The following is a 26,115-nucleotide window of genomic DNA, read 5'->3' as shown; positions in this document are numbered from 1 at the left end:
ATACAAAGATAAATAATATCATATAAGATGTCGTTAGATTCGTCTCGATGAGTATTTTCGAAATAACAAATTTTCATAATTTTTTCTAACATATTATTCAAGATATTTAAGCTCAAAATTATGCATTGACATGCGTAATAGGATCAAATATGTCATGTATTATGGAACGGAGGGAGTAAGTTGTAAGTGGGCACCTGAGTAAAAATAGGCACGCAGTACAAAACATGTAAGTTGGCAGATAATGCAATGCTATAATTCATTGAATAAGACAGATTTTAGGGGACCATAGCATCTCTTGGTACAGGAAGCGTTGCAATCACCGACGCAGGAGAAAATATAGGCACGCAGTACAAAACATGTGAGTTGGCACACTAAAGCATTCACGCAGGACCAATTCCTTTTAGTCTCTTTCAAAGTATAGATAATGGACAGTAACGGATCAAACTTTAATTTCACTACTGTGTCAATAAGTACAATTGCATGTTACCGTTAAACAAAGGGTCTTGTTAAGAAGGGGGTTTGTTAAAAATTTGAAAAAGAAAACCATTGATAATTTTCTTGAAAAAAAAAATTTTTGCTTTGATATTTCAATGTGTTGCATGCATTAATCTTAAAGATAAAATTTCTACTTTAAACTTCTTATCAAATGTCTTTAAGGTACTTGTTATTGTTTTCCTTAAACAAATATTCCCTCTTAATTATAAGAAGAAAAAAAAAAACTAAACCAAGACAATCATTAGTTTTTCTTAAGAAGTAAAATTAGCCCACCTAAATTGACATTGAGAAAATCGAATCTGAAACCTTGAAGAGGAGCAACTCTCAAATTTCAAGCCAACACTGTAACACCCTATTTCTAGTAAGCGGTAAAACGCGCGAATACATCAGAAATATTCTAGAAATAGATGCTACATCTTCGAATAAACCACAATTCATACATGCATAAAGATCATGTTATACTACATAGCAGCGGAACAACATATAATTCATAAACAATCTCTGGATCTCCAAACTAAATACAAATGTATCATCCAAATCTCAAATAACAGAATATCTCAACTCCAAATACATAGTCAAATAAAACAACATGCAAGAACTACCCTAGATCAGAGCCCTAATCTAGACACTTGCATGTAAAGAGAGGAACTCCACTCCTCGGCATCAACAAGCAACAACTAAGCATCCTGCACGCCGTCTACCCATCCATACAGAGAGGTAGGTGGTCCACCACAGACCACTGAGGGTTAGCATTACATCATCATAATCTATAAAAGATTTAAACAAGAACATTGGAAATGAAAGATATATTCAAGAATACAAAATAACAAATCATACATGTATTCACATTATTCATGATTCTCGTACCATTCAAACCATTCCATATCATCATTCCAAGTTCATATCAATAAGTGTATCATACACGTATCACATATACATAACCCTCCCTCCTAGAACACTAGCATCACATGATCATTATTATCCCCCATCACTTACATTTCAAGCTATCACATTATTATCATAGCATAGCATACATATTCAACCTCTAATCAAGTCATCAACAAAAGCTCATCATTTATCAACATCAATCAATGAAAACATTACTCACTTCATTACTCATCTAGCATGCTTATCTCAACAAGTATAATTCGTCATATCGAAGTTATAAGCAAGCCATCATCATTATCAAAGAACATCACCACATCATATATGTATATATACATATACAAATCTCACCTCATCATTATTATTAAAATAACCATCTTCAATTGATTCACCAAGTGTATAAGCACAAACAATTAAGACATGCAATTAGAGCATAATACAATTATTCACAACCATCCACAACATTCACCAATGTACATATACACCAATCCACATAATCACAACATTCACCAAATTTCACCAACACACAAATTCACCAAGTCACATATTCAATTATGACACGACTCATCAATTACTCAAATGCATATGATGCTCTAGACTCTTCTCTAGATGCATGTGGTACCAAACTCCTCCAAGGTCGTCACCTTATGATGCAACAAAAACATCATTATCAACGGCTATAATCAACGGCAATATGGATACAAGTATCCGGTCAACGGCAATATGGATATAACATCCGACACGACATATGATGCATGAACATATGACTCAATCCACAATGCATATGTTCACAACGATTCAACGGCTATAATCAACGGCTATAATCAACGGCTATATGTATATACACGCATTCATCGCTAATCACATCAAAACTGGCATGTATAAACTCACCACCAACAATCAACGTCATTTAACATGTTCAACAAATAACATAACATAAACATGTTCATCACCATTCAATTAGTATATATGCATCGACAACAATTCACCACCACTTGACAAATATACAATCACCAACAACATCCACAATTCAATCAACATATAGTTGTCACACATACACATCATCAATCATCTCCACATAAATCAACATATAGTTGCCACATTTCCACATAATTCCTTACAATCCAAATAGAGGAACAAATACAACATATGATCACAAACATCATATTCATCACCTAACAACCATTCATACATCATCTCATAATCATATCAATCTAATCCATAAAGGATTCATAAGCAATTGGCTCTCAAAACTCATTCACAATCAAGTTCGTCTCCCAAAGGCACAACATAAAAATAATTGGGCATTGAAGCCAAAATCGAGTAAACAAGTTTCAATGCCTCAACTAAGCATACCTCTAGGCCACATATGAGTGCAGTAGAGGATGCCTTGGCGTTTCACCGGCCAAATACGACGAATTCATGGAAATCACAAAGTTCGTCTCCTTTTTCACATTTCACAAAAATTCTCATTTTCAAAGCAAAACAAGTCTAAACTTGATGACACCATTCACAACCATTTTTAGAAGTCATATAAACATCCTACATACTTAACCTTACTTCATTCTGTTGAGAAAACAAGTTTTCAGAAAATCAGCGTTCTTCAACATTCCTTGAACAATCAACGATAAGCTTGATTAAATCCAAGGAGTCAAGTTCAACTCAATTCTTTTGATGTTTCCATAGGTTTAGAAAGTCTAGAAAATAGTGAAAACATCGAAAGAATCGGTTTTGGAAGTCCGGAATTGGCCCCAAAGCACCCCAGCACAACACAACAGGGCAGACACCCATGAGGGGCTGCCAAGCCACGCCCAGGCATGGCTTCCTGCGCCCAGGCGCAAATGGGCAGCAGCCAGTGTCCTGAGCTGCGGTTCTGTGCAGTTCCAGTTTTCCGGTTTCGCCATTTCGTTCGTAAAATCTCGACCGTTAACCCAAATTCAATTCCGTTTTCGCCTATATTCTCCTAACACTTAGCTCTATCATAATGTATAGAAAAATTCAAGTTTCAACCATCCCAAAAATCATTTTCCATAACCTCACATCACACTCATTTTCCAAAACGGTTAACGCTCAATCTCATATGAAAATCCCGATTTCTCCCAAACCATTTCTCATTACCAAACAACAACCAAAAACAGAAAATCATTATACCATAACTCATCATAATCAACCTGTTTCATTCATTAAAAATCATTGACACTACAATTCAACTTAATCTCATCAAAATTCACCAATTCATCAATTTCCACAACTTTCAACAACAACAACACAATCATCACCAATTCACCATTTTAATGATACCCATTGCATCAATCCAACAACAACATATGTCAAGATAACAACAACAACATTTGAACATAAATTCATGCACAATTCAACACTACAACTTCAATTCTCATCAAACTTGCTCAAGAACACAAAACACCAACAACTATGCATTTAAACATGTTAATTCACATACTAACATACAATTTTCATGTAAATCATGTTCTCAAACATAACAACAACAATCATGCACGAATTTTACAACAATTAGATTCAATTCATCAATTTCACAAAAATGGGTAAGAAAGAAAAAATTATGAATTATGGTTGAATTCTAACCCTCTTACCTCTAGCACCAAGATTCTCTAACCCAAGCTTCAATTGAGCTCCTAGATGATGAATCCCCTCTTCAGGCTCTAACCCTTGATCTTGTTGTTGCCTCTAGTATCTATCTCTTCTCTTCCCAAATGAAATGAAATGAAATGAATAATGTTTGTAAAACCTAGTTTCACCAACAACTAGAGTTTATATACTAGCTCTACTCAATTGGGCTTATCTCTTAAACCTTAATGGGCCTAACCCATTTCTATTCTAACACCCAAATGTCACTACTCACTTAATGGTAAATTATAACACTAACGGTTACTTAATGGTAAATAAAATAATTACTACACCCTCTAGTAACTTGGTAAAATAATACTCCTACTAAACATTAAAAATAATCCTCGTTCAAAATTACAAAATTACCCCTACTCTCAAAATGACCAAACTACCCCTAAGTCCAAAATGACTAAAATACCCTTCTAACACCGAATTCTACGAATCCCAACCAAAAATACACACAGATGCAATTAATCACATAAGAGCACATATAACAAACACAAATAAATAATTAAAATAAAAACTAGCGAAAATCGGGCTGTTACAACTCTCCCCCACTAAAAGAATTTTCGCCCTCGAAAATTACCTGAAGGAAACAACTCCGGATACGAAACCTTCATCCTACTCTCCGATTCCCAAGTGGCACTCTCACCCGTCGGTCCAACCCAAATCACTTTAACCAAAACGATCTCCTTGCCACGCAAACGCTTCACTTCACGATCCTCAATCCTAACTGGCCAAGTCTCAACAGTCAAATTATCCCTTACTTCCAAATCATCCACTTGGATCACATGAGACGCATCATACACATACTTCCTCAACTGAGACACATGAAACACATCATGAAGATTCTACAAAGATGGTGTTAACGCAATCTGATACGCTACAACCCCAACCTTCTCAACAATCTCAAAAGGTCCAACAAAACGAGGAGTTAACTTCCGACACTTCAAAGCACGTCCAACACCGGTTACAGGATTCACTCTCAAAAACACATGATCACCAACCTGAAACTCAAGGTCTTTCCTCCTCTTATCATGATAACTCTTCTGCCTACTCTGAGACGCTTTCATATTCTCTTGGATCATCTTAACCTTTTCCGTAGTCTCTTGCACAACATCCGGTCCTAACAAAGCACCCTCACCTGACTCATACCAACACAACGGAGTTCTACACCTCCGACCATACAAAGCCTCAAACGGTGCCATCCCGATACTAGAATGAAAATTGTTGTTGTAAGTGAACTCAATCAACGGTAAACATTCAACCCAACTGACACCTTGCTCCAAAACACAAGCCCTCAACAAATCTTCCAAAATCTGAATAGTCCTCTCCGTCTGACCATCAGTCTGGGGATGATAAGCGGAACTCAACCTCAACTTAGTCCCCAAAGCAACTTGCAAACTCTCCCAAAACTTAGAAGTAAACTCGGATCCCGATCCGACACAATACTAGAAGGAATAGCATGCAATCTAACAATCTGCTCAATGTAGATCTCAGCCAACTTCGCCACAGACATACCGGTCTTAATAGGAACAAAATGTGCCGACGTCGTCAACCGATCAACAGTCACCCAAATTGAATCAAAACCCTTAACAGTCTTTGGCAACGCTCCAACAAAGTCCATTGATATACTATCCCACTTCCACTCTGGCACAAACAACGGTTGCATCAAACCTGATGGCTTTTGATGTTCAATCTTAGACTTCTGACAAACCAAACAAGCATACACAAACTCTGCGATCTCTTTCTTCATTCCAGGCCACCAAAACAACCTCTTCAAATCTTGATACATCTTAGTCGCTCCTGGATAAATACTCAAACTACTTCTATGACCTTCTTCCAAAATCTGTCTCTTAAGCTCAAGAACACTTGGTACACAAACACGATCACGAAACATCAAAACACCGTTCTCATCCAACCTGAAGTCTCCACCCTTACCTTGGTTAACCAACACCACTCGATCTACAAGTTCCAAATCTCCCTTCTGACCATTCTTGATCTCCTCCAGAATATCACTTGTCAGCTTCAACATTCCCAACCTCACACCATCCGGTGTCAACTCACTAACCAAACTCAAATCTCGAAACTGTTCAATCAACTCTAACTCTTTTACCATCAAAGCAGACATATGCAACGACTTCCTACTCAACGCATCAGCAACAACATTAGCCTTTCCAGGGTGATAACTCAGCTGAAAATCAAAATCCTTAAGATACTCCAACCACCTTCTCTGCCTCATATTCAACTCTTTCTGGTCAAACGAGTACTTCAAACTCTTATGGTCACTGAACACTTCAAACTTAGAACCATACAGATAATGCCTCCAAATCTTCAACACATACACCACGGCTGCTAATTCCAAATCGTGAGTCGGATAATTCTTCTCATGCACTTTCAACTGCCTCGAAGCATAAGCCACAACCTGACGATTCTGCATAAGCACACCACCAAGACCCATCTTAGAAGCATCACAATACACAACAAAAGATTCCTTCGGATTCGGCAAAATCAACACTGGAGCTGAAGTCAACCTCTTCTTCAACTCTTGGAAACTCTTCTCACACTTAGCATCCCAAACATACGCTTGCCCTTTCCGAGTCAACTGCGTCAATGGCAACGCCAACTTAGAGAATCCCTCAATGAACCTCCGATAATAACCTGCCAACCCAAGAAAGCTTCTAACTTCAAAAACAGACTTAGGTGATTCCCACTGCAACACTGCATCAACCTTCGACGGATCCACGACAATACCACCTTTAGAAATCACATGACCAAGGAAACTCACTTCCCGCAACCAAAACTCACACTTCGACAACTTAGCAAACAACTTATTCTCCTTCAAGACTCCCAACACAATCCTCAAATGCTCGGCATGCTCTTCTTCAGACTTCGAATACACCAAAATATCATCTATGAACACCACCACAAAACGGTCCAGAAAAGGATGAAATATTCTATTCATATACTCCATGAAGACACCTGGCGCGTTAGACACTCCAAATGGCATCACAGAATACTCATAGTGTCCATACCTCGTTCTGAACGCAGTTTTGGATATATCTTCCGCCTTTACTCTAATCTGATGATATCCTGACCTCAAATCAATCTTACTGAACACTTATGCACCAACCAACTGATCCATTAAATCATCAATCCTCGGAAGCGGATACCGATTCTTGATTGTCACCTTGTTCAACTGCCGATAATCCACACACAATCTCATGCTACCATCCTTCTTCTTAACCAACAATACAGGAGCACCCCACGGAGAAACACTCGGCCTGATAAACTGTTTCTCAAGCAACTCTTCCAATTGCTTCTTCAATTCACCCAACTCTGATGCAGACATCCGATACGGCGCAATCGAAATAGGACTCATTCCAGGTACCAAATCAATTGCAAACTCAACTTCCCTCTCCGGCGGTATCTCGATAATGTCGTCTGGAAAAACTTCTGGAAATTCTTGCACTACCGGCAAATCACTGACTCCTTTCTCACTACTTTCGTTCAAGGAAGCAAACATCATGAACACACAAGATCCAACTCAAAATCAACAGGAACCTTAACACAAACCACAACCAACTGAGCCTCTGCAGCCAAAGATACCTTCCCTTGCCAGACCAACAAACTAGAAGCAACCTGCTAATCCCCCACTACGCTCAAACCCACCTAAAAGAACGGAACAACACCACAAGTACCGACAGTACTTCCGTACATGTCGCATACAAACAGGAAATTCAACGGGTTTTGGTCTGGACAAGACCGACCACGGCTCTGATACCAACTTGTAACACCCTATTTCTATTAAGCGATAAAACGCGCGAATACATCAGAAATATTCTAGAAATAGATGCTACATCTCCGAATAAACCACAATTCATACATGCATAAAGATCATGTTATACTACATAGCAGCGGAACAACATATAATTCATAAACAATCTCTGGATCTCCAAACTAAATACAAATGTATCATCCAAATCTCAAATAACAGAATATCTCAACTCCAAATACATAGTCAAATAAAACAACATGCAAGAACTACCCTAGATCAGAGCCCTAATCTAGACACTTGCATGTAAAGAGAGGAACTCCACTCCTCGGCATCAACAAGCAACAACTAAGCATCCTGCACGCCGTCTACCCATCCATACAGAGAGGTAGGCGGTCCACCACAGACCACTGAGGGTTAGCATTACATCATCATAATCCATAAAAGATTTAAACAAGAACATTGGAAATGAAAGATATATTCAAGAATACAAAATAACAAATCATACATGTATTCATAGTATTCATGATTCTCGTACCATTCAAACCATTCCATATCATCATTCCAAGTTCATATCAATAAGTGTGTCATACACGTATCACATATACATAACCCTCCCTCCTAGAACACTAGCATCACATGATCATTATTATCCCCCATCACTTACATTTCAAGCTATCACATTATTATCATAGCATAGCATACATATTCAACCTCTAATCAAGTCATCAACAAAAGCTCATCATTTATCAACATCAATCAATGAAAACATTACTCACTTCATTACTCATCTAGCATGCTTATCTCAACAAGTACAATTCGTCATATCGAAGTTATAAGCAAGCCATCATCATTATCAAAGAACATCACCACATCATATATGTATATATACATATACAAATCTCACCTCATCATTATTATTAAAATAACCATCTTCAATTGATTCACCAAGTGTATAAGCACAAACAATTAAGACATGCAATTAGAGCATAATACAATTATTCACAACCATCCACAACATTCACCAATGTACATATACACCAATCCACATAATCACAACATTCACCAAATTTCACCAACACACAAATTCACCAAGTCACATATTCAATTATGACACGACTCATCAATTAATCAAATGCATATGATGCTCTAGACTCTTCTCTAGATGCATGTGGTACCAAACTCCTCCAAGGCCGTCACCTTATGATGCAACAAAAACATCATTATCAACGGCTATAATCAACGGTAATATGGATACAAGTATCCGGTCAACAGCAATATGGATATAACATCCGACAAGACATATGATGCATGAACATATGACTCAATCCACAATGCATATGTTCACAACGATTCAACGGCTATAATCAACGGCTATATGTATATACACGCATTCATCGCTAATCACATCAAAACTGGCATGTATAAACTCACCACCAACAATCAACGTCATTTAACATGTTCAACAAATAACATAACATAAACATGTTCATCACCATTCAATTAGTATATATGCATCGACAACAATTCACCACCACTTGACAAATATACAATCACCAACAACATCCACAATTCAATCAACATATAGTTGTCACACATACACATCATCAATCATCTCTACATAAATCAACATATAGTTGCCACATTTCCACATAATTCCTTACAATCCAAATAGAGGAACAAATACAACATATGATCACAAACATCATATTCATCACCTAACAACCATTCATACATCATCTCATAATCATATCAATCTAATCCATAAAGGATTCATAAGCAATTGGCTCTCAAAACTCATTCACAATCAAGTTCGTCTCCCAAAGGCACAACATAAAAATAATTGGGCATTGAAGCCAAAATCGAGTAAACAAGTTTCAATGCCTCAACTAAGCATACTCTAGGCCACATATGAGTGCAGTAGAGGATGCCTTGGCGTTTCACCGGCCAAATACGACGAATTCATGGAAATCACAAAGTTCGTCTCCTTTTTCACATTTCACAAAAATTCTCATTTTCAAAGCAAAACAAGTCTAAACTTGATGACACCATTCACAACCATTTTTAGAAGTCATATAAACATCCTACATACTTAACCTTACTTCATTCTGTTGAGAAAACAAGTTTTCAGAAAATCAGCGTTCTTGAACATTCCTTGAACAATCAACGATAAGCTTGATTAAATCCAAGGAGTCAAGTTCAACTCAATTCTTTTGATGTTTCCATAGGTTTAGAAAGTCTAGAAAATAGTGAAAACATCGAAAGAATCGGTTTTGGAAGTCCGGAATTGGCCCCAAAGCACCCCAGCACAACACAACAGGGCAGACACCCATGAGGGGCTGCCAAGCCACGCCCAGGCATGGCTTCCTGCGCCCAGGCGCAAATGGGCAGCAGCCAGTGTCCTGAGCTGCGGTTCTGTGCAGTTCCAGTTTTCCGGTTTCGCCATTTCGTTCGTAAAATCTCGACCGTTAACCCAAATTCAATTCCGTTTTCGCCTATATTCTCCTAACACTTAGCTCTATCATAATGTATAGAAAAATTCAAGTTTCAACCATCCCAAAAATCATTTTCCATAACCTCACATCACACTCATTTTCCAAAATGGTTAACGCTCAATCTCATATGAAAATCCCGATTTCTTCCAAACCATTTCTCATTACCAAACAACAACCAAAAACAGAAAATCATTATACCATAACTCATCATAATCAACCTGTTTCATTCATTAAAAATCATTGACACTACAATTCAACTTAATCTCATCAAAATTCACCAATTCATCAATTTCCACAACTTTCAACAACAACAACACAATCATCACCAATTCACCATTTTAATGATACCCATTGCATCAATCCAACAACAACATATGTCAAGATAACAACAACAACATTTGAACATAAATTCATGCACAATTCAACACTACAACTTCAATTCTCATCAAACTTGCTCAAGAACACAAAACACCAACAACTATGCATTTAAACATGTTAATTCACATACTAACATACAATTTTCATGTAAATCATGTTCTCAAACATAACAACAACAATCATGCACGAATTTTACAACAATTAGATTCAATTCATCAATTTCACAAAAATGGGTAAGAAAGAAAAAATTATGAATTATGGTTGAATTCTAACCCTCTTACCTCTAGCACCAAGATTCTCTAACCCATTTCTATTCTAACCCTCTTAATGGGCCTAACCCATTTCTATTCTAACACCCAAATGTCACTACTCACTTAATGGTAAATTATAACACTAACGGTTACTTAATGGTAAATAAAATAATTACTACACCCTCTAGTAACTTGGTAAAATAATACTCCTACTAAACATTAAAAATAATCCTCGTTCAAAATTACAAAATTACCCCTACTCTCAAAATGACCAAACTACCCCTAAGTCCAAAATGACTAAAATACCCTTCTAACACCGAATTCTACGAATCCCAACCAAAAATACACACAGATGCAATTAATCACATAAGAGCACATATAGCAAACACAAATAAATAATTAAAATAAAAACTAGCGAAAATCTGGCTGTTACAAACACCACCAGACCAACCGGGTGGGTTCAAGACAATCATTAGTTATTGTAACTTTTTGAATGTTTTTACAAATATATGTTTATAGAAATCTGTAAACGATTAAATATGTTCATTAATATTAAAAAGACAAATATTAAATATTTGTTAAAAATTTCTTTTTAAAATAATCATACATTAAAAGATATGACTTTTTCTTAGAGTAAATATAGAACCAAAATAAAGACCGAAGGGAGTATAAAATATCCTTTCTTTGAGAATAAAATTTAACATAACTTGAAATTGAATTTATAAGGTTTCGTCTTATAAAAAGTGTTTCAACGTTTCATCTCATAAAAAGTGTCAGGTTTAAGTTGTATGTGGTTCTTTAGAAAATAATTTGTTGTGTCGATTGAATGGTAAACTGAATATTGTTTACCAAAACATTTTTATTAGTTTGTAGTAAATGGAGTAATCATTATAGAGCTGTCAAAATAGGCCGGACCTACCGGGCCAGGCCGTAAAAGCCCAAAAAATGCCGGGCTTGAACATAAAAAATTAGGCCCGTTTAAAACCGGGCCTTTTTAGCCCGAGCCCGTGGCGGGCTAGCCCGACCGGGCTCCGGGTAGCCCGCATTAATATAATATTTATTAAAATTTATTACAATTAATTTTGTTGTATTAATTCACCTTCATTTTGTTTAGTTTGTTTACTGCTCTTTCAATTTCATTCACAAAGCACATTAGAATTTAATCCCTGGTTGCAACAAGGTTATTAGAAAAGCATTAGTCCTTGATATTTTTAGCACAAGCTGCATTATTTTACAACAAATAATAATCATTTTGAAAGTTTAGAAGAGTATATAGTCCACTAAATGTTATGAAGCAACATTATAAAGTACTCGAGACTTTCTTTTAAAAAAAATGTTACTGTTTTAACTAAAAAAAAATAAAAGTTTTTATTAATCGGGCCGACCCGATAAGCCTGTTGGCCGCAAAGGGGCAGGCTTGGACATTAATTTTGGAGCCCGTTTTATCATTCGGGCCTTTTTAACCTAACCCAAAAAAGCTCGGGCCCTTCATTGGCCAGCCCGATGCGGGCCGGGTAGCCTGAATTGCCAGCTCTAGTAATCAAGTGGAGCGAAATTCAGAAAATTAGAATATATTACTAGTGGAAAATAAAATGAATTTTACATTGATATTCTACGTTAAAAATAGTTTCAAGATAGAGAAAAAATTATAAATGAGAGACCAAAGAGTGGATCAAGCAACACAAAATTGGACCTGCCTTTTTATGTCCAACAAGGTATTTCAAAGTTTTGATTCTTAAAAATCACTTCCCTTCACATTTATTTATTTGAATAAACTATTGGTCAATAATATAGTTTAAATACATCAATTGTTCAATAGATCTAAAAAGTGAAATGTTGTTTATAATTAAGATTGAAGAATTTCTCCAATTTTCCGTCGTTTTAGATCTTCGTCTTCAAATAACTTGCCTTGAAATTTGGGAACAGAATACCTCCCACTGTAAAGTCTCATGAGGCCTCTTGAATCTTTATTATTGGTCTTCCCAAAGTCTTCACAAATCTTCGGACTTTCTTGATTTGCCGATTTGCATGATTTCTTCATGAATTAATTCAAAACCCCTAAAATTGCTATGTTTCGAGAAAATTAGAATTACAGACTCAAACATATAAAATATTATAAAAGTCCTGAAATCACAGGCAATCGTTATAATACTCCTCCTTTTTGCTGCTAAAAACTACTGAAAATAACTGAAAAACATGCTAAGAATAATGTAAGATGACCTGTCATCACAATCACAAACTTAAATTGTTGATTGTCCTCAAGTAACGAAAGAAACACATAATTTATTCTTTGCATTTTTTTCAGGAAAAAAAAATAATTGTGTCACTCGATCTTTATAATAAAAATCGCGTATTACATTGGATAATTTTGTTCTCTAAAAAATTATTACACTTGTAAAAATTCAGAAAATTAACACAACTTCACAAGTTTATTTGTCAATTTAATCTATTAACTATGATACAATTACCAATCAAATGCAAAAATAAATTTTAAGCATAAAGTTGATTTTCATAAAAAAATATTACGCTATTTTTATTTTTGACAAAAGAAATATGTTATTAATCACAACAATATTTACAAGCAAGTGTATTTTTTTGTGTTAAAAATAATTGTATATAATTTTAAATATAAATTGCAATATATCATTAGGTTAAAATTATGAAAAATATCATTGAAACATGAAACATGAGAAGTAAAACAGTAACACAATTATGAAATATATCATTAAAAATAACTATGAATTTCAATGTTTTGTAAAAAAAGAAATGTGAATTATAGTGATATTTTGCAATTGAATTTAATATAACAAATAAGAAACAAAACCGAAACACAATTGAGAGCATGCGTGGTGGTTAGTGCATTCCACATTTTAAGTTGTTTTTGTTGTTGTCCAAAAAAAATCGAACAAATTGTTGACCCGATCAGTTTTAGCAGACCTCCGAGTCGCTGGTTTTGTTTCAGTTTTGGCCGAGTTTGACCGGTTTATAGCAGTTCAATAACATAACTGATCCAATAAGTGGACCGAACTGGCTAACCGATCCAACAAGTGGATCAATCCAATAAGGGTATAATATGAGAACTAACCTCTTATTTAACTGTCACTTTCAAAGTTCAATGCAACAATAAATGTTGTTTTTAGCAACATTACCCTTAGTTATTTATTGCAGAGAGAGAAATACATGAAATAAGATATTAAATGACTAAGGCTATTATAGTAAAAGTATAAATTATTGTATAAAAAAAGTAACATTTTATTAAGTGTTTTCGTTTGTGTAAAATATCAAAAAGTGACAATTAAAAATGAGCGAAAGTAGTAGTTGTCAATTGGGTTGTCAAACAAATGGATGTTCAAATAACACAACTCATACTAGTATGAGCATAGTTACTACGACTAATAACTTTCACTCGATGCATTCGAGAGAGATTACGAACGAGTACACATTTGCCATTGCCGTCAATTATTAAATGTATATCAACGAATTTTTGGTTTTGTCCATAAAATTTCATGTAGTACTTCGATGCTTGGAAGTTCAAAATTATTATTTTAATTTAAAAGCAAATTTATTCTATTCAATTTTTTTTTGTCAAGTAGCTTAGTGGCTAGAGCTCACACAATTAAATGTGGATAAGTTGGGTGTCCGGGGTTCGAACCCCGACCCCTGCTTATAACATGCAATATCCCTATCAACTGAGTCAAGCTCCCGTCAATTTTAAGTAGTCTCGAGATCTTTAAATTGGAAGATTATGTTGTCAAATTTACAAAAAGAAGCTCAACATTTTATATTTAGGTCTTTTCAATTTTTGAACGAAGTAAAAGTTTGTCTTTAAAATAGGGAAATGCTAACCATTGTTTTGGGGACACTAGTTAAGGAATTAGAAAAAGAAATGTTACATTGGAAATTGTGCTCAAAGGAAGTACTCCCTCCGGTTCTTTTTAAAAGAAACAAAGGACATAAATCATCAAGACCAAGGAAATATATTGAAAATAGTTATCTTCATTTAAGAACATCCACAATGGTAGTTCCTTAATAGGGACTCCTTAAATGGACATCACGTTACACATCACTTATTTATAATATCTATACTATATATAAAGAAAACTACCCCTTTCAACACACTTTTAGGTTGTATTTTTCTTTCCAAAAATACCCTTAATTTTTTATTTTAATTTTAAATACAAATAACACATGTAACAAATATATCTATGCTTACTATTTATAAAGAAAACTACCCCTTTCAGCACACTTTTGGGTTGAACTTTTCTTTCCAAAAATACCCTTAATTTTTAATTTTAATTTTAAATACAAATAAAACATGTAACAAATAGATAATAGATAATAATAAATTTAATTTAAGGAGAAAACTTACACACAATTCCTTATGAACTGTTCTTATTGTTAGCCAATTATAAAATAACACCTAGATTACTAATCCATATCACTAATAGTCCATGTTAACCCTCTTTTACCTCCGTTAACCACATATCAAACTAACAAAAAATTAGCACAAAACAAAAACTCATGTTACTTTTATAGGCCGATTTTATGTTGTACATCTGAGTTGTTCCCCTCAATACAACCGACAAAGATTGCCAAGTATTTTCATATCCCTTCCACAAAAAACAGTATTTCCATATTATTTTATTACTATCACAAAAAACAATATTTCCATATTAATTTATTATTTTATTAATATAAGTTACTCTTCATTAACCTTTGATCAATTGTAACAAACGTGAGCAAAAAATAATGGTAAAGATTGGACTTTAAATCCTCTAAAAAATGATTAGTAACAAACATGAGCAAAAAGTAATATTAAAGATTGAACTTTAAATCCTCTAAAAAAATTTAGTAAAAAACGTGAGCAAAAGATATTGTTAAAGATTGAACTTTAAATCCTCTAAAAAAAATATTAGTAACAAACGTGAGCAAAAAATAATGTTAAAAATTGGACTTTAAATACTCTTAAAAAATATTAGTAACAAATGTGAGCAAAAAATAATAATATTAAAGATTGAACTTTAAATACTCTAAAAAAAGGATTAGTATCAAACGTAAGCAAAAAATAATGTTAAAGATTGGACTTTAAATCTTCTGATCGAAAAAAAGATTAGTAACAAACATGAGCAAAATATAAGGTTAAAGATTGGATTTTAAATCCTCTAAAAAAAGATTGGTAAGAAACGTGAGCAAAAAATAATGTTAAAGATTGAACTTTAAATCCTCTAAAAAAAGATTAGGACTCGAAATATTTTAGAAAAAGATTTGTTAGCACTATATTGTCATTTGTTAGCACTATGTTGTCAATCAGTTTCCAGGAGAAGAACATAATTTGCTGTCATTTGACAAGGTTGAAGGGGATACTCATAACTTATATCAACAGGATTTCCTAAATCAATTGCTCAAGGAAGTATCCCACCACATATTTTAAAGGTAAAAAAAGTGCACCTTTGATGTTATTGTAAAATATAGACCATAGATATGGCATGTGTAATGGGACACAATTGTTATGTCGTGGTTTCTTTAAGAATATGTTGGATGTGGATATCCTAACAGGAAGCAATGCTGGAAAAAGAGCATTCTTGCCCAGAATTAAATTAAAAACAAATGTGAGTTCAGGACTTCCCTTTGTGCTTAGTAGAAAACAGTTTCCCGTTACACTAAGTTTTGCTATTACCATAAATAAGTCACAAGGGCAGACCATTTTCAATGTCGGAATCTATCTTCCACGGCATGTTTTCAGCCATGGTCAATTATATGTAGCTTTATCAAAAGGAGTTTCTCAAAATTCAATAAAAGTTCTCATTAAAGAAGGGAAAATAGAAGGAGAAGATGTAGACTTTACGAAAAATGTAGTTTTTAAAGATATTATTTTATCGTAATCATAGCAATGTTTCTTTTACATAACATGTCATTTATACATTTATGTTATGATGTTACTAATTACTATTAGAATAAACAATAAATGATCATTATTTTATCTTAATTTTATATGCACGCAAACTAAAATATGTTGAGCTAAAAAATAATTTTGATATATGCCTTGACAATATTTTGTTTATAAATCAATATATCAATAATTTCCATTAATATTTGAAAATTTAAAAATTTTAATCAAAATTATACAAACAAACATAATAAATAATCATATGTGTTAACGCAGTAGAAAGAGCAGACAGACGGGCACGATACTGCCCGTCTTTCCGCTAGTTTTAATAAAAGTACCTATTAAGGACTCAATGACTCCAATGGAAGTACACTAATAAGGACTCTAATAAAAAGTACTTAAATAGGCCCAACTAAATTTTCATCATTAAACTAAAATAATTTATTTATTAAATTATAAATTACCTCATAATATTTAATTATAATCCTTAAAAAAATTATAAAATATTTATTTATTTGTATGAACTTAAATTTCTGCCACATTTGCTAATAATTTGAAAATGGAAAAATTAACATTACAAATTTTTATTCCTTCGATATTTTAAAAAAATACATTCCTTCGTTAAATAATAATAATAATAATAATAATAATAATAATAATAATAATAATAATAATAATAATAATAATAATAATAATAATAATAATAATAATAATAATTTGCATGAATTACATTTAATTTAAAATGATGACAAATAGATAAAATAATATTTAAAACAACTATTATTTTTTTTAAATCAAAACAACTATTAATTATTAAAATATTACTTCTTTTGTAAACGGGACCACATAGTATATATTTTATTATTTTTTTAAACGTGGGACCCGTTAGTGGCCTAGGATAGAGAGGGTCGTTATACAGTTACCCGTTCCTTAATGGGGACTCATTTTTTCTTCCTCCAATGGGGGTCCTTAACCGGGAGTGGTCCTTGTTAAGTAAGGACCTCCCATTGGAGATGCTTACACCTCTATATTTATTTATTTTTCCATGAATACCCCTAATTTAATTACTCTTGATTCCACCAACTTATGTACTATTAATATTCTCTCTCATAATAAGTAAGGTCACAAATGAAATTTATCATCAAACACGCTTGAAAATTGGTCAATATTTCTTATAAAAAGGACCAAAAAAATTCACATTTATGTTTCTTGTAAAGAGGATCGGAGGAAGTATTATATTTTACTTATTAAAAGTATTTGTTTTAAGGGATCAACTTTTAAAAATGAATATTTTAAGAGTAAATTACACTCCTCTCCCCTCAAAGATGCTTGAATTACACTACCCTCCCCTCTTATGTTAAAATATACACTCCCCTCCCCTCTTATTCAAAACATATTAGAAATTTTTTCACTCCCCTCCCTTGAGAGAAGCTTGAATTACGTCCCCCTACCCTCTTATGTTAAAATCTACACTTTACTCCCTCAATATTTTTTTTCTTCTTATAATCTAGCAAATAAATAATAATCTAACACAATTCGAAAAAAAATAGTATTGTGATTCTATTTTAATATAATAAAAAAATTGAATACATATTTTATGCTATTTTTTATTCACAATTTCATTAACATGTAGTTTTAAATTCTGTTATAAAATATGAAACAACCATAAATAAAATTAAAATTTGTGAAAAATTACTAAAGACAATAAAACATGGTTATTTAAAAGTTAATTTTATACCCTAAATTATAAAATCAATAGCAAAATATTTAAATTTACTTATCATTGACATTTAAATTATAAAGAAATGAATTAATTTTTCTTAAATGGTGGTTCCAAATTAATGTATATCATAAAAATATTCATTTATGTTAAAATAGATTAATGTGTAGTGCACATTTAATTATTAAGGGAGGAGGTTGTAATTCAAGCATCTTATAAGGGAGAGGAGTATAAATTTTACTTTCCAAGGGAGAGGAGTGTATATTTTAACATAAGAGGGGAGGGGATGGTAATTCAAGCATCTTTGAGGGGAAGGGAATGTAATTTACTCATATTTTAATGTTTAACTCCTAAATATTTGTCCTTACAGCTCATGTTAACATTTATTTTATAGGGTTAAATATGTTTTTAGTCCTTACAATTACGAGTTTAATTTTAAGTTTAGTTTCTATAAAATTTGAATGGTAGTTTTAGTTCTCTAAAATGTTGTAGTTTGTAAAAATAGACCCTATAAAATGCAAATATGGACTAAAGTGAATAAATATTTTATAGAGACTGATCTTAAAAACTTGAAATTTTGTAGGGACTAAAAACATATTTAACCCTATTTTATATTTAAATAGTGTTTCAAATATGACAAATTTTGAAGGTGGGCAGGGGCGGATGCTTGTACAACCAAGGGGTAGATATGGCTACCCCAAAAAAAATTAAATTATTGAGTTAGTAGGTATATTTTTATATTTAGCTACCTCTAATAATATATATTTGGCTACCCCAAGTTCGATTTTAGGTGCAATATATATATGGCCACCTAGTAAAAATATTGTTAGCTTCGCTGTTGAAGGTGAGGGACCATAATATCTCTTGCCCCTCAATGTCTTCGCCTCTTATCTGTTCTATGACTATAAGTTTATGACTAAAACTATGAATGATGTATCAAAGTGTTGCAACCACATGAGTAAATAAGGCATGCAATACACATAAGTGGGAATTGATCAAAGGCATTGTTGTATTGTAATCAAAGAATTGTGAATAGTTTACTTAACACCTAATACAAATTAGCTGCATCAAGTAAATTTTCCAATCGAGCGAAATTAGTTTGTTGGTACCTCTTGCAAATTTTTATGCCTAATTTTCAGTAGTTATTAGTTAAATTACCCAATTTCTTCAAAGGCAGCTTAGATCTCACTTAAAAAATAATCAAAACTAAAAACTTCATTTCGCGGTAAAATGAGAAGAAGAATCGATGAAGATTCCTTAAAGGAATAAATTAAAGAGTCAAAAACATATGTTGCATATATTACAAAAATCAGTAGTGAATTAGCATTCAATACAAGCAAAAGAATGAAAGAAACATAACATAAAATTGAGAAAACACGAAAAATATGCAATGAGAGGCTTTATATATTTTTGTACTAAGGGAAGGAGGGAGTAAATTTTTATCGATAATGATTGGTTTATTTGAGCAATAGAGAAAGAAGAGGGAAATGAAATGACAATAAGGATCTAACTAGAGAATATACAGTACAAATAATTTATTGCAAATATATCAAATTAATTTGAATGAATTGAGATTATTGCATTTAAAAAACATATTGTTTGTTATTTCTTTTAAATTAGTCCATTTAAATCTATATAACACCATTTAATTCAGTTTTATGTGCAAGTGTGAGTTATATGTGACCTTAAATGAATCCCTGATCTAGTGATCACTTTCACCATTGAGTTCTCAAATGTTTGGGAACATGTTTGCACCATTGTGTCTTCGTTGCTAAAAAAAAAAGAGTGTGTTTCGTTCGTTTTTTTTTGTTATGTTTTTTGGAGTCGGTGATTCTGTTGGTGTTATTTGGCTTTGATTCGGTTGCTATGTGCCTTTGTTGCTCCATTTTAGTGTTTTGTTGGTTCTCGTTGGTTTTTTTTTATAAAAGTCGCAATCTTGTGTTTATGGTGCGTCGGTTCATCAATGTTTTATTGAAGGTAATCCTCACCTCACAATCCGGTTTTGTGGGGTTGTGTTAGGCCCATCCACCATTTTTAAGAGTGTCAAGTGTCAGGGATTAATACTTACAACACAGAATCTAAAATTAATTTAGTTTTTTTCACCATTTAATTCAGTATATACTTTGAATATAATAAAATCTTGGAACTAGAGCCTGGGCAGGTCATGGATACTACAACTATAAAAGGGTGATACCAATGTTAAAAAACCAAATCTCATTCCATCTCTCAAGCTTGTGTATTGCATTAAAAAAAATTCTTTCGCATAAAAGTATTTCAAAAGATATGGAATACTTAAGTTCTTTGATGACTTTATTTTTTCTTTTTGTTACTATGGTGATCTATGTAACCAATGGAGAACCTCGTGTTCCAGCATTTTTCATATTCGGAGATTCGATTGTGGATGTCGGAAACAACAACAACAACCTACTAACTGCTGTTAAAGCAAACTTCTTTCCGTATGGAAGAGACTTTGTGACTCATAATCCAACGGGAAGAATGTCTAATGGAAAACTTGCTGTAGACTATGCTTGTGATATTTCTACCCCCTCAAAATCTACATTGTCAATTAATTTTATTTCAAAATGAATATTTGCATTCGACTTTAAATTTTCCGTTTATTGCATGCTAGTAAGATTAAGACAATTTTGCAGTCTCCAGGCGACTGCACTATAAAATTTGCTATAAGTGTCCTACTTATTTTGTCTAGTAATTGATATTTTTTTACAAGAACTAGTATTTGATCTATATATGTTAATTTATTGCAGCCGAATTCGCTGGATTTACATCTTATCAACCAGCTTACCAAACCTTAAATACCAAAGGAAGCAACATCTTGAATGGTGCAAACTTTGCCTCATCTGGTTCTGGTTACCATTCTTCCACATCAAAAATATATGTAAATAAACAATTCCTCTCCCTCTCTCTCTCTCTCTCTCTCTCTCTCTCTCTCTCTCAATTTCTTTATTGTATGTTGCATGAAATGAATATATTAATTAGCAATTCTTGTTATTTATCGGGTAAAAAACCTTTGTTGTGTGTGTTTCATGTATGCAGAATGTTGTTCCATTAATGAATCAATTGGAACTCTACAAGGATTGTCAGGAGGAATTGAGGAAAATAGTGGGAAATACAAATGCAACATCAATCATTTCTGGTGCAGCATATCTTCTTGTTGCTGGGTCTGGTGATTTTGCACAGAACTATTTCGTAAATCCATTCCTCAACAACCTCTATACACCTTACCAATTCTCGGACATTCTTATCCAAGAGTACTCTAATTTCATTCAGGCATGCCCCTCTCAACCTTGTATCTTGTCTTAGAAAACCTTTAAATTAGGATTGGTTAGAAGGGGAGGTAAGGAGAAAGAGAGATTATTTTAAACCTAACTTTTGGGAGGAGAGACTCAAAATCTCTATCGGGCTAATTACTGATATTCTCTAGGTATATATGAATTAGGAGAGAAGATAATATTCATGTTATTAATCGTTGATAATAGCAGTTTATTTAAATTATGCAATGCAGCAATGTCATAGCACCACTAACAATAGCTTGTATTAAATTGAATATCGTGAAACAATGGCTATTTGTTAAAATTATACTATGTTATAGTACCACTAATTTACAATAGTGGATAATATTTGTTTAAAATTTTGATCTAAACATCCTTATCAATATAATGTTAAATATTAGAAATATGGAAAAAAAAGTCAAATATTTTCCTCCATTAAAATATCATCTTCATCAAACATATATATGTATTTGTTTGTTTGTGTAATCTTGTTTGATTTTAATTTAAATTTCTTTGCGTGCATGTGACAGAATTTATATGCATTAGGAGCAAGGAAGATTGGTGTAACAATGATACCTCCAATAGGTTGTATGCCTGCAATGATCACTATATTTGGGTATCAAACAAATAAATGTGTAGAAAGAATAAATGATGCGGCTGTAGATTTTAACAAAAAGCTTATCTTCACTACCGAAAATCTGATAAAAAGGCTGCCTGACGTCAAATTGGCCATCTTTGACATCTACCAACCTCTCTATGAACTTATTATCAGACCTTCTGATTATGGTAAAAAATCCAATTACGCTAAACCTATTAAGTCTTATTATTTATTGCTTATGAACAACATAGTTTGTTAATTTGTTTATTTCTATGTGTGGAATTAATACACGCAGGATTGTTTGAAGCAAGGAAGGGTTGTTGTGGGACAGGCTTGCTAGAGGTTGCTATATTATGCAATAACATGAGCATAGGAACATGCGCTGATGCATCAAAATATGTATTCTGGGATAGTTTTCATCCCACAGAGGCTACAAATAAGATTTTGATGGACCATTTGATTCCTGCTGCAACCTACCTAATATATTCTAACCAAACAGTTCACTAGTCAATACTTTTCATTAATTTAGTGTGGTATGATAGAAATATTTGTATTTACAAATAGGAAAGTCTCTCCATTAGAGAATTTGGTTTTCTAGAATTATATACACACTATTTAAAATAGTATTGATTCTTATTTTAGTTATGCAATTCACATCTTTCTTCTTTATGCTCAATAAGTTGAGTTGTCCTTAATTTTTTTGGTAAAGTTATGAATAGCTATAGCTAAATATAGAAATCTATAGAAATACCATTTGGTTGAAAAATTCTAAGAAAAGTAAAACATTTGGTTGAAAAGCTTATGAATTTTCTACTAATTTTGTTGTGAATTAAAAAAAATTTGAATAATTTAAAAAATATAATAACAAGGATATGATCCTAAATATAACAAGGATATCAAGTTACCTCGAATTCTATGCTACTTGCATATTCTAAGTAGTTCAATACGAAACATTTAAATAGAAATCAATGACAGAAATAATTTATTACTCTAAAAAGAAAATAAGAAGATTGAAAATCAACATAAATTTGCATTGACAATTGTCGTAACGTTTATTACCTTATCGTAAGAAGATTGTGTCTCGATATGATAAGGTTTTGCACCGCATTAGTTGCGGATTTTGTGTTTATATCCGCGGAAACAAATTTGTATGTCTCGATATGATAAAGTTGATATGATAAAAAATTTATATCCAAATGGGACCATTAATATTAACTTTTTTTAACATTTCTAGCTATGGTGACTAGTTCATCCACGGTGTCATGGAAATTAGAAATAATGTTACGACCCAAGGCTAACTTCTTCCACGATGAAGGATATTAGTCACACGACTTACTTACTTAAGGACACCACTAGAATTGTAAAATGACGTGAATAAACAAGCTATGATAAATAAAGGAAACATGTTCTCCAACATAAACAATACCTTCATTTTGGCATGTAGGTAATGAAAGTAATCTTCAAAGTAGATCTGTGAACGTAAACAAATATAGGGTTGGCGGTTTAGACAAAGGGATTACCAATTTCACTGTAATGATGGTTATTTATGATGCCTGACACAACAAACAATATCAGACCAAACAACTTCAAAAACTAGAAAGCTTCTGCAACCACAGACATGTCGACCCTAACAGGATACCTAAACATCTCGACAAAATCAATTAAGTCCAAAAAATCACACATCCTCTTTTTTTCCATCTTTGACTTTGTTGAGCAAACTAAAATACTCTTGATGTGTGAGAGACATAAGAAGAAACATGTAACATTCCAAATTTTATTTATATAATTTAATAAAGTTAAATAAATAGCATCTTAATCATTGTTGTGGTGATGAGACATTTCACCTAAAAATAATATGTCATTGTTGAGAAAAATAGAGTTTTAGTTGTTATTAATATTTTATGTGAATTAAAATAATGAGGAGATGAATAAAATAATAAATAATAGAGATAGTGTAACACCCCAATTTTTATTATTAGTTTATTATTATTATTATTATTATTATTATTATTATTATTATTATTATTATTATTATTATTATTATTATGTGATATTAGTAATATTAGTATTATTTAGGAATTTAATTGTTTATTATTTTCATTATAATATGGTTGAATAGATGAGTTAGTCAGTTATTGCAAAATAAGAGATTATGAGAAATTAAGGAAAATAGAGGTGTATTAGTAAATATGAGGTTTAAGTGAGTAATTGAATAATGTTTTATTAGTGGAGAGTAACATAATAGTAGAAAGTTATGAGAAAAACCAAGCTCAATAAGTGGATGTGAGAAAAACCAAGCCCAATAAGGGGATGTGAATAGAGTGAAGTCTTAAGAGAATGAGGGTTAGAACACACAAAGAGTAAATTAAGAGAATAGGCAAGAGGGGATCTAGGATTTTGAAGAGAAGAACTAAAGGAGGCTAGCAGAGAAAATTGAAAAGAGACCCATCCATAGGAGAGGCTAGCTTTGGTGATTTTTGAGGCAAAGGGGAGTCTCTATTCACATATGAGTTATATGAACAAATGGGTAGTAAAGGGTTTGTGTAATTCTTCCTTATTTTCATGATCTTATGATAAATTGATGTTAAATTTGTGCTCTAATTGTTGTTGTGATTTTGGGTATGTTCACATCTTTGAATTCATGATGTTGATATGCTAAATTCATGATCCAATTGTGGTTATGTTGTGTTTTTTAGTTTTATGTTAAAGTGAGTAAAAATCATGAAATTTGATGCATAATTGATGCTTTGATGTGTTCTAAGTGCTCAATTCTAATGTAACGACCTTGGGTAATGTTTTCTACCACTTTGGGTTCAATGAGGATCGAAAAAGGGGATTTTTGGAAAATTTTGGTGTAATGTCGAGTGCCAAATCGTGGTTTTTGTAGCAGTCGCAGCGCTGCACTGAAACTAGGGTGCCTGACGCCCTGCTTACAACCCAGTGTCAGGATAGTTTATGTTGTTATGTGCATTTTGATTTTTAAGGGTGGGTTTCGGGCATTCTTGGACATTTCTTTGATGTTGTTTTGCTTCTATTTTGATAATTTATTGATGAGTAATGAGTGCTGGCAATGACATGATTATATTGAGTTATTTTGAGGTAAAATTTGGATTGGTTATGAAACTTGAAAATGAACTTAATTTGTTAGATTGAACTAGTACAAGATGAATAAACTTTGGAAGGTTTTTGATTGATAATAGTGATTGAAATTAGTAAGATAATGAATATGTGAGTATGTATATGGTTAATAAGTATGTATGAACATGGAAACTCGACAAAGGTGAAGGTTAGAAATTTGATGATGAATTGTATTGGTAAATTAGTAAATGATGGGCCGAAATGGCTATTTAATGATGTGACGATGATGTATAGTTGAAAGATGTGAAAATGTGTAATATCCCGCTCGTCAGTAAATGGGAATATTGTCAGGCGAACGTAACAGAGGACATATGTGCATGAGATTCACTACGTCGATGAATGTTTTATGATGCAGTGTCAGTTTAACACGGGTTAATCACCAGTGTTAGCATAAACACGTTAAAGAGAAGGACATTTTGGTAATTGCACGCAAAGACTATATAAAGGTGTTTGGTCTCAAATCCTCATTCTTCATGTGTGACTCTCTCTCTAAAATTCAAGAATGGAAATTCTCTCCTTTCCCTCTCTAGCAAATTGCCCCTCTCTCTTCTCATCAA

At 32.9% G+C, this 26,115-nt stretch overlaps 1 protein-coding gene and 1 long non-coding RNA gene across 2 annotated transcripts; one reads left to right on the top strand and one right to left on the bottom strand.

Annotated features, from left to right (window-relative positions):
• Positions 1 to 918: 918 nt before the first annotated feature.
• LOC146899056 (uncharacterized) lies at positions 919 to 4,128 on the bottom strand. Its single transcript, XR_015023107.1, has 2 exons — positions 3,993 to 4,128; positions 919 to 1,192 (listed from the first exon to the last, which is right to left on the bottom strand). It is a non-coding gene; the product is annotated as an uncharacterized LOC146899056 (long non-coding RNA).
• A 16,659-nt stretch (positions 4,129 to 20,787) lies between these two features.
• Positions 20,788 to 23,099, top strand: LOC146899055 (GDSL esterase/lipase At5g22810-like). Its single transcript, XM_085733429.1, has 5 exons — positions 20,788 to 21,062; positions 21,298 to 21,428; positions 21,587 to 21,820; positions 22,353 to 22,608; positions 22,716 to 23,099. The coding sequence occupies exons 1-5, from the start codon at positions 20,816 to 20,818 to the stop codon at positions 22,925 to 22,927; spliced, it is 1,080 nt and encodes a 359-aa protein (XP_085589555.1). The 5' UTR covers positions 20,788 to 20,815; the 3' UTR covers positions 22,928 to 23,099.
• Positions 23,100 to 26,115: the final 3,016 nt, after the last annotated feature.

This window comes from Medicago sativa, chromosome 8 (assembly GCF_051527215.1).
Source record: "Medicago sativa cultivar Bolivia chromosome 8, Bolivia_mono, whole genome shotgun sequence".
In the NCBI taxonomy this organism is placed as follows: domain Eukaryota; kingdom Viridiplantae; phylum Streptophyta; class Magnoliopsida; order Fabales; family Fabaceae; genus Medicago; species Medicago sativa.
Note: the sequence above shows the minus strand (reverse complement) of the source record. Positions and strands in the feature narration are given on the sequence as shown.